Source organism: Yamadazyma tenuis, chromosome 6 (genome assembly GCF_029203305.1).
Source record: "Yamadazyma tenuis chromosome 6, complete sequence".
Taxonomy (NCBI): Eukaryota; Fungi; Ascomycota; class Pichiomycetes; order Serinales; family Debaryomycetaceae; genus Yamadazyma; species Yamadazyma tenuis.
Window position 1 is genome coordinate 222515 of NC_089466.1, and position 13465 is coordinate 235979.

At 45.3% G+C, this 13465-nt stretch overlaps 9 protein-coding genes and 1 non-coding gene across 10 annotated transcripts; 2 read left to right on the forward strand and 8 right to left on the reverse strand. All coding sequences in view use genetic code 12, as the record gives it.

Annotated features, from left to right (window-relative positions):
• Positions 1 to 40: 40 nt before the first annotated feature.
• MID1 (stretch-activated cation channel mid1) lies at positions 41 to 1588 on the reverse strand (the record flags this gene model as incomplete). Its single annotated transcript, XM_006687127.2, has 1 exon — positions 41 to 1588. One exon carries the CDS (start codon positions 1586 to 1588, stop codon positions 41 to 43), a length of 1548 nt encoding a protein of 515 aa, XP_006687190.2.
• A 108-nt stretch (positions 1589 to 1696) lies between these two features.
• PSN45_004324 (uncharacterized protein) lies at positions 1697 to 3784 on the reverse strand (the record flags this gene model as incomplete). The annotated part of the gene is made up of 1 exon (XM_006687126.1): positions 1697 to 3784. The coding sequence occupies one exon, from the start codon at positions 3782 to 3784 to the stop codon at positions 1697 to 1699; it is 2088 nt and encodes a 695-aa protein (XP_006687189.1).
• Positions 3785 to 4049: 265 nt separating this feature from the next.
• Positions 4050 to 5651, reverse strand: PSN45_004325 (uncharacterized protein; the record flags this gene model as incomplete). Its single annotated transcript, XM_006687125.2, has 1 exon — positions 4050 to 5651. The coding sequence occupies one exon, from the start codon at positions 5649 to 5651 to the stop codon at positions 4050 to 4052; it is 1602 nt and encodes a 533-aa protein (XP_006687188.1).
• A 641-nt stretch (positions 5652 to 6292) lies between these two features.
• On the forward strand, positions 6293 to 6390 carry PSN45_004326. Its single transcript has one exon. It is a non-coding gene; the product is annotated as a tRNA-Ser (tRNA).
• A 51-nt stretch (positions 6391 to 6441) lies between these two features.
• Positions 6442 to 8736, reverse strand: PSN45_004327 (uncharacterized protein; the record flags this gene model as incomplete). Its single annotated transcript, XM_066158268.1, has 1 exon — positions 6442 to 8736. The coding sequence occupies one exon, from the start codon at positions 8734 to 8736 to the stop codon at positions 6442 to 6444; it is 2295 nt and encodes a 764-aa protein (XP_066014365.1).
• Positions 8737 to 9121: 385 nt separating this feature from the next.
• On the reverse strand, positions 9122 to 9587 carry PSN45_004328 (uncharacterized protein; the record flags this gene model as incomplete). The annotated part of the gene is made up of 2 exons (XM_006687123.2): positions 9122 to 9513; positions 9569 to 9587. 2 exons carry the CDS (start codon positions 9585 to 9587, stop codon positions 9122 to 9124), a joined length of 411 nt encoding a protein of 136 aa, XP_006687186.1.
• A 220-nt stretch (positions 9588 to 9807) lies between these two features.
• On the reverse strand, positions 9808 to 10254 carry RPB8 (DNA-directed RNA polymerases I, II, and III subunit RPABC3; the record flags this gene model as incomplete). Its single annotated transcript, XM_006687122.2, has 1 exon — positions 9808 to 10254. The coding sequence occupies one exon, from the start codon at positions 10252 to 10254 to the stop codon at positions 9808 to 9810; it is 447 nt and encodes a 148-aa protein (XP_006687185.1).
• Positions 10255 to 10754: 500 nt separating this feature from the next.
• On the reverse strand, positions 10755 to 10961 carry PSN45_004330 (uncharacterized protein; the record flags this gene model as incomplete). Its single annotated transcript, XM_066158269.1, has 1 exon — positions 10755 to 10961. One exon carries the CDS (start codon positions 10959 to 10961, stop codon positions 10755 to 10757), a length of 207 nt encoding a protein of 68 aa, XP_066014366.1.
• A 400-nt stretch (positions 10962 to 11361) lies between these two features.
• PSN45_004331 (uncharacterized protein) lies at positions 11362 to 12960 on the forward strand (the record flags this gene model as incomplete). The annotated part of the gene is made up of 1 exon (XM_006687119.2): positions 11362 to 12960. The coding sequence occupies one exon, from the start codon at positions 11362 to 11364 to the stop codon at positions 12958 to 12960; it is 1599 nt and encodes a 532-aa protein (XP_006687182.1).
• A 252-nt stretch (positions 12961 to 13212) lies between these two features.
• Positions 13213 to 13461, reverse strand: PSN45_004332 (uncharacterized protein; the record flags this gene model as incomplete). The annotated part of the gene is made up of 1 exon (XM_006687120.1): positions 13213 to 13461. The coding sequence occupies one exon, from the start codon at positions 13459 to 13461 to the stop codon at positions 13213 to 13215; it is 249 nt and encodes an 82-aa protein (XP_006687183.1).
• Positions 13462 to 13465: the final 4 nt, after the last annotated feature.

The following is a 13465-nucleotide window of genomic DNA, read 5'->3' on the forward strand; positions in this document are numbered from 1 at the left end:
TTTTTACGGTGCGCACTTACATAAACCGTTGATTAAAACCCTATAAAAGTGCCAACACCAACACCGTGGCGAAGGCCAATGCATAGTTGACGAGGTAGCGTGGGGGTGCAGCACTCTTGGTCGTCGCCGTCTTACCCACAAAATTGCACGTCGGGTACTCTTCGTCAGGGTCCTCCCAGTAGTACGAGAGCACCGTCCGGTTGAAGTTCGGACACCCAAATCCTAGTTCAGCAGGACAATCGCGCACTATGGCCTCACACACGTTCAAGCACGGAAGCATCTCGTAGTACATGAGGTCCGGGTCGAGTACGTCGTTGATCCAGGAGTTTCGTGAGTCTCCTGGCTCGGTTTCTCGGTACCCGGTAATGTTTCTTGTGGAACAACGAGGAATTGTCACCGCACAAAGCCAGTTTTTGTAGCTATCAGCGCAGTCGTCACACGTACGGAACGGCAGAAATGCCAGGACGTCTGATTCATCACATGGAATCTGCTGCATCACCCGACTGAAGTTGGCGTACAAGCTACGGGCCCGGTCGTCAAAAAGACTCTTGAGCTCTTCCTTCGAATAGGCATCGCTATTGGGCACCGAATACGCCACCTGGTCACAGAAATCTAGGTCGTAGATCAAGTTACACGCCCCACTGTCCATCGTCTTAAACTCGAACGGCTGGTATACGGCGCCGCCAAAGTCCCGTCCACTGAAGTCCGATATCAAGTACGCAATGTACTGGGTTGACTTATTGAGACCACCCACGTAGAACTGCTGTTGCCACCCACCACCACGGGTTGTGAAACTGGACTCGAACAAGTCCGGGTCTGAGTCCGAGCTGAAAAGTGCCGGGCCACTCCGAATCGCACACCAACTGTTATTCAAGACACGGAAATAGTCTTTATACTGGTGCGAGTAAATGAAGAGCGAGTACCGTGAATGCGAAATGTTATAGTCTGACGAGTCGAACCCGGAAGAATCAGACAAGTTCCCCGTCACGATCAACGCCGATATCTCGTCCGTGTCAACCAACAGCGCCCAGCTACGGTCGTCCCACTGGAAAACCAAATCATTCTGTGACACCCCCATTTCGTACGACCATACGGCGCTGGCATCCGTGTTCTCAGGTGCTTGCACCGCAATGTATAGCACCGCGTTGACGTTGGAGGTGGCAGGAACGTCGGCAAGCGCTTGGAAGTAGCCCGACGAGAAGTAATCCATGTCCCCTAGTTCCAAGTTCTGGAACATACTGCCATTGAATGAGTAATATACAGTTAGACTCGGATCATCCTCTGTGAGATTGGCAGGCTGTGAACAGATATTCCCGGTGATGAAAATCAAGTACTCGTAGTACAGACCGATTCCGCTTGACGTGTTGACATTAAATGAAAAGTATTGTATTTCTGACTGGCCTATGGTGGCACTTATGGGGGTAAATTCCTCAAGACCCTCTGAGCCATCTTTTCTTTTGGCCCTGAACGGATCTGAAACAAAGTCATCGAAGAAGTTATCCCCAGCCTCCATCGGTTGGTTGATATCTATCCCCAAGTCAACCCACGCATCTACACGGGCGATCACTCCCGAAAGGAGCGACACCATCGCTGTTAGCGCATAGATGAGGTGCATGCTGTGGATAAGATATTTCCAAAAGTGCGCATTAAGTCGCACGGTTTATTTATAACAAATATTTGAATGCTTCTATTCACATCAACCGGACAGGAACAACTTCCAGAACCGCTTGCTACGTTTCTTAGGCTCCTTTGCTTCCGTGGGCTGGTTGCCGCTCGACGTATCGTACATCGTGTGCAAGTCCGGGTGGGACTTTAATGGCTCTAAACAAGGTCTGGTATCTCGTGAACCTTCGTCTCCATCATGGGAAAACGACTTTTGGATCGTAGAGAAATCCTTGAGCCTCAGGCTTTTGGTGGATTTCTTGGGAGTTTCTAGGTTCACAAACTTAAGTGTTTGCTTTGGTGGAGACGAAATACCACTGGAGGTGGCACTTTGTTTGGGGCTCTTGGGAGGTGAAATCACATTGATGGTTGGAGTGTTCTGCTCTTGTCGAGCAATCATCTCTTTTTCTTTCAATCTACGTTTCAAATCTTTGTATGATACCTTCGGCACATACAGCAGCAGGCTTGCATCGGTTTTAACCTTTTCCAATGGGGCCAATAAAGACTTGGTCTTAAATGGGGATACTCCAAACCGGGTGGATCCAGTAAGAAGTCGAGCAAGCTTGGCGCCCCTACCTCTAAAATCAGGGTCGATTGAGTTTACTTCTCGACAGAAAGTTGCAGAGCTATCGGAAAGTACCCCAAGGGTATCTGAAAAGTAGCTTCCTTGGTATCGGTTCAGTTCAAGTTCTTGCATCTTGGTGCGAACCAACTTTTTGTGACGGGCATAAGCCTTGGTGATCTCTGTGAATGACGAGTATGACTCTTCTGACGAAATGGAGCTGAAGGAAGCACGGTCTTCTTCGTCTTCATCTTCATCTTCATCTTCATCTTTATCCAAGCCTGATTGCTTGGACAATAACAACACATCGTCTGTCCCTTCATCCGTCTCTTGAATCACATCCTGGCCCACATCGTTATATCTCATATTTATCTGTTTCTCAAGACTCTTTTCAAAGGGGCCCATGTGAATGGCTGGGGTAATTATCACTGGCAACGGGTAGTTCTTCACGAGCCTATCAGTAATTTTCGAAGAAGCCCATGATCGGAGTGGAGCCCCGATACGAGTGCTGGGTTTGGTGCCGGTGGCCACGATATTTGGCTCATACAACTTGTACATTTCCTGGAGCACCTTCTTGGGCTTTCCAACAGCCAACTCAATAGATACCTTGGCAATGACATCTGGGTTTATCACCTCCATGGCGTAACTCATGATGTGTTTAGCGATGACCTTGACAAACTCGGGCCGGTTTCTCTGTCTAAGTCGCATCCTCTTGGTCATGGCCGTCTCCTTGCCACTGAAATTGGAGAATTTCCTCTTCTTCGTGAGACTGGGCAGGTCGATGGCAGACACAATAATCACCAGGTCTCCGTTCTCAATGAACTTGCTCAACACCCAATCCAATGCCACCCACGTATGCTTTCTTGCCGATATATACACCAAAATCACCCGGTTAGGAAGGATCGGTTTCAAGAAGTTGTGCTGCTTATTATTCAACTTGCCCACCACCAAGTCGTCAAACTGCCGGTGCATCTTGGTGAACGTGCACCCGTTGTGTGTAATAATTGGAGTGGTGGGATAGCTGGGCCCGGCATAGTTGGACAAAAACCGGGTCAACTGGAGTCCGTTAGAGATGTCAAGAGCAGGAGACACTACTCTCCTAGTAGGGGACGTTGATGGCGACTGGAGTGGCGACAGGCTGGGCGAGGCCCGCGACATGCGCCGACCTCTTTCCAAGTCGGCCTCATGGCCCGCGGTTTCAAAGCCCCAATCGTCAAGTTCATTTTCTGACAGGTCTGCTTCGAACTTGAGGTTCACGGTATCAAACGACACACGTTTCTCATAGTTCTGGCGAGCAGCACTTATATGTGTTTCTTTGTCACCCACCCTAAGCTTGATACTGCGGTATGTGTAGTCGACTTTTTGTAAGTAGTCGAGTAGATCAACGTCCAGATCCGAAGAGTCTTCATCATCGGCCGCCGCGTGAGAGCCTTCGCTCTTGGTGGCCCGACTATCATCCGACGCACGCCGTTGGTCGGAGACAAGGTCGGGGGCACTCCCCGCGTGTAAAAGTGATGGTTTTATCAGGGTCTTGGAACCAGCCTCGTGAGCCAATGACATTGTTTGGTTTAGTGGAGGAGGTTACAGACGGTTAGAAAAAACACCCGAGGGGATAAATGGATTTGCTTCGGCTTAGTGGTGTAATTGGCGAGGTAGTGAAGGTCCAATCGGTAAATTTAACGTTGTTCCTCTCAAAATATACGCCCGGCTCCACAAAATTAAATTATCCTTTTTTCTCTGCTCGCAGATAAGAGCGAGAAAAACGGTGCAAAAAGTCAAAAGTAAAAAATACGAGTCTAGTGATTTTATGCTATTTACTTAAGGTCTAGGCAGACGCTTGCGACAACTGCGCCTGCTTTCTCTTCTTGTACAACTCGGTCTCAGCATTGACATATGCTACGTTGACCCCGCCAATAAGCGCCGTGAGCACCACCAAAATAACATTGATGGGCGTAGGGTTCATCTTAAAAGTGGTATGAGTCCATTTATCCAAGACACTCTGCGAGAAGTTGATGATCCCCGACGTGCAAATGATGGCCCCGTATACAGTTCCGAACGTGTCAAAGCCAAACACCTTGGCACAGAAGTCAGAAACTGAGGTGTAGAAAAATGGTCTGTACACCACAAACAAACACACATTAATGAAAAGCGTAACATAGTGGGTGGTCAATCCCAATGCTCCAATGATAAGCGAAATTCCCAACAACCCGGCCAACACCGTCACGGTGGAGCAAGAGTCCAAAAACAACCCCACAAACGGAATCGAAAGTACTCCTCCTAATGGCAAGGCCACATCGAAGAACTTCACCAACTTCTCCGACAACGCCACCGATGACAACAAGTACGTGTATTGGGTGCTGATGGTGGCGACAAAGTAGTTCAACCGCAACATCTGGATGGTTGCAAACAAGCACATGAGGTAGAACCATGGGGTTCTCAACTGGTACTGAGCCGAATAACCGTGTAAAATCCCAAAGATTCCTCCCGAGTATTTTACAAGGTTGGCTTCTCCTTCCTCGGCGTAAGGCTGTTTCAAGGCATCTCCAATCGAGTCTCTTCTGTGATGTCCGACCGGGTGGTTTTCTCCATTCAACAATGGGTCTGTTTCGCTGATGGGTGCGGCAGAAGACGCTAATCCATCTGGCACATCATCCACACACAAGTCAGTTTCAGGAGGCGTCTTGTACGAGTCCTTTTCCATCACAAACACTTGACACACAGCGATGAATACTGGCACAAGGATGTAGCATTGGAAAAATTTGTTGATGGTGAAGACTCCGTTGGAACGATTGTAGAAAATACGGTAAACCAAAAACACAGCTGAAGAAGCATCGAACGCACCCGTCAACAATGCCAACACGGTTCCCGACTTCTTGGGAAACGAGTTGGATAACTGGAACTGTGAGATGTAGGAGAAGGGGCCTCCCAAGGCCATGGAAGCATATCCTACCAAGTAAGGGTCAAAGTATGGACCGATAAAAGACTTGTCGATTTGACTGGCAAAGATGAACACAAAGCACGCCAAAAACAAAAAGAACGCTCCCACCAGGCCACAGAACCGTGGACCGAAGTCGTCCAAGAGTTTCCCAATCACAAGGGCCGAAACATTGGTGACAACAGCCCCCACTGTGAACATCATGTTCAACTTCAAGTCCTGAGCAACACACTTGGCCACTGTTTGTTCTTCTTGAACACCAACAGCCTGGCCCAATAAGAGGCTCGTCAATGACTGGGGGGCCTCGAAGTCAAACATACCTCTGACGGCATCTGTCTGGATATCACACACCAGTTCGTAAACTCCTTCCCTAATTAACACTGGCTTCAACGCAGCAAACCCGAAAATTGGGCCTCCGGCTAATAAGCACCAGAGAATGGCACATGCACATTGGATAAAACGGCGCTTTGTAGATGCTTCGTAGTAAAACATAGTAGTTACAACAAAACTTCTTTGTAAAATTTTTTCCACTATATTAAATATGTCTGGTCCCTGCTGCATGTTTTTGTCGATGCACCTCTTATCTCGGAGGCGCGCACACGACCCAAAAAGAAAATAGCCTATTCTTCCCTGTAAGCGAGTTGAGTTCAGGGTTTACAGGAGGCCAACCGATGCCTACTATTCTTCAGTGTCCTAACTGAACTCCCCTTCATGTTAACATCAATGTAATCATCATGGTGTCTATTTGTTGGAGCACTCGTGTGAATTCTCCAGTTGCCTCGGTGATCAGCGAACCTCTGATATCGCATGTCGCCGGTTTTTTTTGGGCTGCATGTCGTACGGGCTATCGGCTTTAGTTTCATTTTTCTCCCCTTTTAGAAGAGGCCCTTCGTATGTATCGGCCCAATAGGGGAGAGGCTAATGACCTTGGGTGTATGGGTCTGTTTATGGTGGGTGCAGGGGTTAGAAGGGCTGACCCATACAGTACTGTTGGTCCAGATATTATCTATGTTATTTTCTACGGGACGTGCTTGCGGTACGAAGCCATATCTGGGATATTTTAATTGTACGCCTGGGTACGATTAGCCAAACCCTCATCATGATGAGAGCACTCGCAATTTTTCCCCGAATTGGTCACAGTGGCCGAGTGGTTAAGGCGACACCCTGCTAATTTATTTGGTGGTTAAGGTGTTGCGCATTGCGTGCGCAGGTTCGAATCCTGTCTGTGACGATTCTTTTTTTGCATCCTACTATATTTGAGAATGTGTAATGTATATTATGTTTAATCGGCACCCATGTTGAGCCATACGTCCAAAATAAATAGGTACTTGTACTGAAGCTTACGGCCATATTCTTCAACCCGAGCCTTGTCAGTAGATTGAGGACTGCCAACTATGTCATAAGCACACCAATATGGATGTCCTTGTCCATGAGCAAACTGATGTTGTCTCATCCATCCATACTTTGGTTCTCTAAACTCTTCGTTATGAACTGGACTGATAAGCACAGGTGGTGCTAATGCTGCTTGAATGAATAGGGGGTTCTTTTCTATGGTTTTTCTGAGAATCTTTTTGTTTCTTACATACCGTGGCTGGTCTTCGGTTTCTTCCTCGGGGATTTCCTCTTCATCTTCTTCGTTATCTTCTTCATCTTCTGGAAAGTCCACGTTGAGTGCATTTGCTGGAGTTTCTGGGTTTGCGGGGGTTTCTGGGGTTTCTGGACTCTTTGGGTTTGGTTCTTGGTTCTGATCATTTTCCAGTGGTTCTTCCCGCTTTCTCTTATTCCGGTTCTCATTGCTGTCCTCATTCTGGATCTCCTGGTCCAAGTTCTCCTGGTCCAGGTTCTCTTCACCAGTGGGGTCTACCTCTGGAGGTATGGCCAACGTCCTTCTCACTTCTCTCCGAATCGTAAACTTGTTTCTCAAGTCCTCTTGAAATTTGGGTATTGACAGCCAGTTTTCAAGCTGATGCGAAGTCACGTAAAGTAAAGTGTAGTCATCGTCTCCATCGAATTGTCCCCATGACGAAGAACACAACTCCTGTGATAAGGTAAGTCTATCCATGGGCTTGTTTTCTGCCGGTGTCAATACCCCAACAGCTGCTCCAAAATGCTTGTTAAAGTTAGCTCGATCAGATAATCCAGATGCTTCCAATCCTATCCAGAAATACTCCCCAAGTGCTGAAGCTTTTGCATCCTTGAACCTAAGATCAAATAATTTGTAACTCTGTACGCTGCAGGACAAGAGTAAACCTGATAAATGCTTTGGTTTGTTGATGGCAATCACACTGGTATCAAGTATGTCATCGACTCTATCGTCAAACACCTTGCTGCTTTGTGAGTTTCTTGATCGTCTTTTCAACCCAAAAATTTCTGTATCTCGTTTACTAGGCACAACTAACGACTTTATTAAATCATTGATTTCTTGGTACCCGGGTAGGATCTTCCTTTTTTCGATCTTGAAATGGGCAGGGTTCAAGAAGAACAAGTGTCCTTTGTCCTGATAGGTCAGTTTCAGGAAAATAGCTTTACCAAAGTCCTCCACCATTGGAATTACTCTATGGTTCAACATCACCACGTCTTCGAAAGAGTTGAAAATGGACGATAAACTCATGACAAACGCTGGACTCAGGAAATCTGGACTTCGCAGAATCAATGGGTGCTGATTTGAATTTAACATGTTGGTCATATCGACAAACCATATTTCTTGTTTGGGGAAATCCTGAGGAGTGGAGTAAGGATGGTCTTCCCGAACGATCTTTAAAAACTTTTCGTATGACTCAGGAAGTCCTGACACCTCGGTTCGAGCCAGCCGAATTAACCCTCTAATGTCGTCGTTTGTTATACGGTTTCTCATGTATGTGATCTGAATGGGGAGCTTGTTTTTCAACACTCTCAACACTTTTATCAACCGTTTAATATTCTCCAACTGTGTTTCCTTGGAGATTCCGGGGAGTATGGGGATCACGATACCTTTCCCGTTACTTTTACTTTTCCACTGGGAGAGAAAACACGTATCTTCAGGTTGAGAATTCCTGCTGGAATCGAAAACAGGTACTTCCCCATACTTGAGAGTCTTTCTTTTCCAGTCCTGGAAAATAGGGTACTGGTTCATTGCAAGCCATGGATATAACCTCTGTTCATATTCAGCACACATTCCCAGCTGATCTGGCTCCAACTTCTTCGGTTCAAGGTAACATTTACCAAATATACGTTGGTGATTGAGCTCGTGCACGATGCGAGTCTCAAAGTCAGCTAATTCCAACACTGCATTTGCGTACTGGTCATGCAATTTGGCCATATCATCACTGCTGAAGCGGTCTCCAGAACTCCGGAGCTGTTTCTTTAATGTCTTCTTCGCTAACCGCATCCAGCTCTTTTTACGGTAGATGGTCTTGTCAAGTTCGTGGCCCTGGATATACTCTAAATCCACAATATCAGGGCCTGGATGTCCGGGGAAAACGTGAGAAAGCTCATCAAAATACCACTTGCAGGTCTCTGGTAAACCCAACTTCTCACCTTCGGGTAGAGTATCGTAGACCGGGTTTTTATATGACTTTCTGGCTCGTGCGATGTCCATTCTATGGTTGGGCGTGAGCACGGGCTGTGGAGGAACTGACTGTCTCAGCCATAAATGTAGCATCAACAATCCGATAATGACAGCTAGTGCTCCAACCCGCTTATGTCGGAAGAGCACGTTAGCCACCACAAACCTCACTTTGTTCGTCGTTGATCCCATAAATATAGTTGTGTTCGTTGTCGATTCTAGAGAAAATTTCAAAACAGCGGTTCTTCCTGATTTGGAAATAGCTCAAGTGACACCAGGGGTAGGAAATACGAATTTCACCAGGTACAAAATTGTCAATACTGGAAATAAAAGAGGATAGAGGGATGCCTTTCCACCCAATGATTTGGTATTAGGTTATGCTATGGACCATATTTGTCTCTATGTACTCATTCTGTCTCTATAAGTTTAGGTGGCTGAACACTTTATCAAGTTCGTTTGTTGGCGGCTCTGCGTTCTTCGAGTTGGTGCTGCCGCTGTCACGCACTCCGGGGGTCAACACGGTTGAATCAAAGCCGGGAGCCACTTTTAGCTTCTGCTGATGAAGCCACTCTTTATACTCTTTTATCTGGGCTATGTTGGTAGGTGACAGGTTATCGAAGTCAGGTTTGAGGGACTCAATTTCAGAGATCCATCCCTGTAGGTCCTGTTTGGACACGTTAAGCTTTGGAGGTTTGACGGTGGATGATAGACTGGAGATTAGTTTCGAGTAGTTGGCATTTAAGGTCACTGGTTTGGGGGGTTGGAACAAGGGGCTTTTGATCAATGGTACTTTCTGTAGCACCGGGTCCGCTGTGGGTGTTAGTAGCGATTGGAACAATGGCGGTTTGTGTGGGTGTTTACATACGCTTGTTTGTATCGTCCATTATAAAAGAGACCCTCGATTTATGAATTTCACAAAATGCGAATAATATTTCTTTGTGGCAGAATTCACATAACCTTTAAACAACTGATAAAGTTTACAAATTGTCAAATTTGTCCTATGAATCCCTGCATCTGCCTCCAATGCCTCCAGAATCAAAGTTTCCATCTCACATATACCACTGCTCTATTTCCAGATATTATTGTATTTTCTATAGTACATATTTATTCCTTAAAATGACGGATGAGAATGTAAGCGTTTTCTTGCTTCAAATTGGACAACGATCTGTAGCCACCCTCCAAACACATCAATAAGCCACCAAATGAAATATAAACGGCCATTTTGTCCGTGGTTCCGCTCTCTTCAAACTTATAAATGGTTCCATACATCACGTAGTCGTAGTCATCAGCCAACGATCTGTCAGATGGCTTAGGAGGTCTCCATGATCCATTGGACGTCAACATGCTCGACTCATTCCCCAAAGTAGATGCTAATGCGATAGTTAAGGAATCATTATCATTCACTGGGAACAACTCGCTATTTATGTCCAAGGTGATTTTGATCTCTTGCGACGTGGAAGACTGCCCCGTTATACGAGCAACCTTGTTGTATCTAGCGGAGTCCACAGACTCCACGTTGAACATATCTTCAAAAAGAATGCTGCTGGACATCCTGAGCTTGTACCGTGAAGACTTTAGTGAGAAAAAAAATTTCACTGAATGCAATCGCACCGTCGTGCACACACAACTATTCATGAACTGTTTTGAGTTAAACCAAAACAGTGTAATTAGAGTTCCAATTTTAGCAGAAACCCAATTTTCTCCTCCAACTACTTTATTTAAAGACTACGTCGACAAAGAAACCGCCTCCAATCGTTTCCATTACTCTTTACCCATTTATTTCCATTTACTCCGGCTTCATCCATCTGACACTACTCGTTTCACTCGCAGCACTCTTGCTCCATGAAAGTCTTCACCCAAAATTCCGGTCTTTTCAAGCTAATTTCAATTATACTGGCAACAGCCATTATTTGTTTACTTGCAAACAAAGCATTTGTTCATACAGATAGCTTAAGCGACTTGATACGTCGCTTGGACTCTCTTGACGAAACACAAATATCCAGGCTCTCGGAAGCAGTTGGTGCGAGGCTCCACAACCCTCAAATACCTCCTCAAACACCCTTGCAAAAGAGAGGTGACAAATCAGCCAAGTCGGAAGACTCCAAAACCACCACCTCATCATCCAAGGCTTCTAAAACAACCTCATCAAAAGCGTCTAAAACATCCGACTCTAATGCCTCCTCAAGCTCATCGGACTCCAAGTCCAAGTCCAAGTCCAACTCAAGCCCTCTTAATATGACAGGTATTCGGGTGGCCATTGCGTTTGTGGCCATTATTCTCATCAACATGGTGGCAATTTGTATTCACCATGTATACATGAAGCTTAGTAGCTCCGAAAGGTCCTACCGGACTGTTGAGCATAAACTTTCCCCATACTAGCCACTTCGGATTATACCGTGAGCCGGTGTAATAATTTTTTTTAAAATCGGATAAAACGTATGTATAAGGCTGTACATAGCACATCCAGCCATAACATACATGAACTAATGCATATCTTGACGCACATTCCTGAACGTTTACCATGGGATATTCCGTAAGTCTCTCTGACTAGGGCATATATCTTCCGGATTTTGCGACTAGAGTTGCTGAAATTTTAGTTTAAAAGGTACAATATTTCTTTATTTAAACGAGAACATAATCTGTTAGTTGAACTAAAATATGAACAAAGAGTTGCCGTCTGCTCGAAGAAGAGCCGTCCAGATCTTGTGCTCTATTGCCTGGTGCTTGATGGCCGCCGGCCCGGTGTTTGGGTTCGCAGCTCTTAAACCTATCTTGATAAACGAGGGAATCTACTCAGAACATTGCCATTTCAATGACAAGGACCTTGAGAGTCCGGAAACATGCGTGGAGCAAGACTTGTCGTTGAACTTTCTCTTCACCGTCGCTTGTATGGTAACTAATATAAGTGCTTTGCCTGTGGGTTCTATTTTGGACAGTTATGGCCCTCAAGTTACAGGAATCATTGGTGCTGTTGTCATATTTATCGGCAGTTTGTTCTTGAAGTTGGGCCATCTTCTTACATTCATGGACGCATATCTCGCTGGGTATACCTTTTTGGCATTGGGAGGCCCATTTGTGTTTATTTCATGCTTTCAATTGGCCAATAGCTTCCCCAAGAACTCAGGGTTGATTCTTGCTTTACTTACAGGGGCTTTCGACTCATCGTCGGCATTATTTTTGGTATACAGACTCGTGTATACCAACGTGATAGAGGTGCCGTTGAGTACCTTTTTTACCTACTTTTTGGCGGTACCGATTTTCATTTTTGTTTGTCAGGTGTTTGTGATGCCCCATGATTCGTACAAAACAGTAGGAACTTTGGCCAAAATTGCAGAAACCGCTATTGACGAGACAGGAAAACCTTTGAACTCCGACCTTTTGCTTCCGGAAGACAGGAATGATGAACTGTTCATTGAACCCATTTACCAGCCAACAATCACCGAAACTACCACTTTATTGATGAGGAGCGCATCTTCTCACAGAAGGGAATCGACTATTTCCAGAGCCAGTTTCGCTTCAAGAGCCTCAATAAAATCGGTGTACGAGCAAGAAGCAGAGGACAAGTTGTTCAACTCTTCTGGAGGCGTGTTTGGTGTCATGCATGGATACACCATTACTGAGCAATTAAAGTCTTGGTGGTTCATCTTGATGGCACTCTTCACCACTATACAAATGTTGAGAATTAACTACTTTGTGGCCACTATCCGTTCTCAAGAAGAGTATCTCTATCAAAGCAAGGAGACGGCCATCATCGTCAACCACTTTTTCGATGCTGCTTTACCAATTGGGGGATTACTCTCCATTCCTTTCATTGGGTTGATTTTGGATAACCTTACCACTTTAACCACTTTAATAATCTTGATGGTGGTGTCTGTCACCATCGGAATAATGGGGATCTTGTCTTGGTTACCAGGAACTTATTTCGGTATCATCTTGATGGTGTTGTACAGACCCTTCTATTACACAGCAGTTTCCGACTTTTGTGCCAAGGTGTTTGGATTCGAAACATTTGGTACCGTTTATGGTTCCATTATCTGTTTTTCAGGAATTTGTAACATCTTGCAACAGGTCATGGATAAGGTTACCCACGAAACTTTTCATATGAACCCAATTCCCATAAACTCATTGTTGACTGCACTTACCATCATACTTGGTGGTATATTAATTCAATTCGTTCGTGTCCAGGAAAGAGACTTAAAAAGAAGAAACTTGGAGTTAGAAGCTCAAGAAGCATCTATTAGAGGAATTCCTAACTAAGCCTAGTTTGCAGTTTATATTATTAATTCCTAAAAATCATAGTACCATGTTATCGATGTCTCTTTTCTCTGGGAACCAGATCCGGGTCCAAGGCCACCAATGGAGGAACTGTCTCGATGGTTTTACTGGGGCCCTTGTTGACCACTCGGCTATTCAAAGGAGGAATGTGTTTATTCTCATTATTGCTGTGCTTGTCATCAAGATGTTTCATATCGTAAACTTTGGGAAAGTCGGAAAGAACCGATTTCGCACTCATTTCTTCTTGTTAGCCTTTTCAAGTTGTCTTCTAGACCCTTTTAATAACTCCAAATGTCCAACTCTACTAGAAACCAACTTTTCAGTATCGACCACCAATTTAGAATGATGCGTTTTCGCCAAGTTTGCGGTCAAATCTCCCTTCTTTGGCTTGTAAACTCTTGGAGATGCTTTCTTAGGGTTGATTTGTTTTTTGGTGACTCTAGCAGGCGCCTTATTTTTCAATTTCAAGTTCCCCTGAGCCATTTAT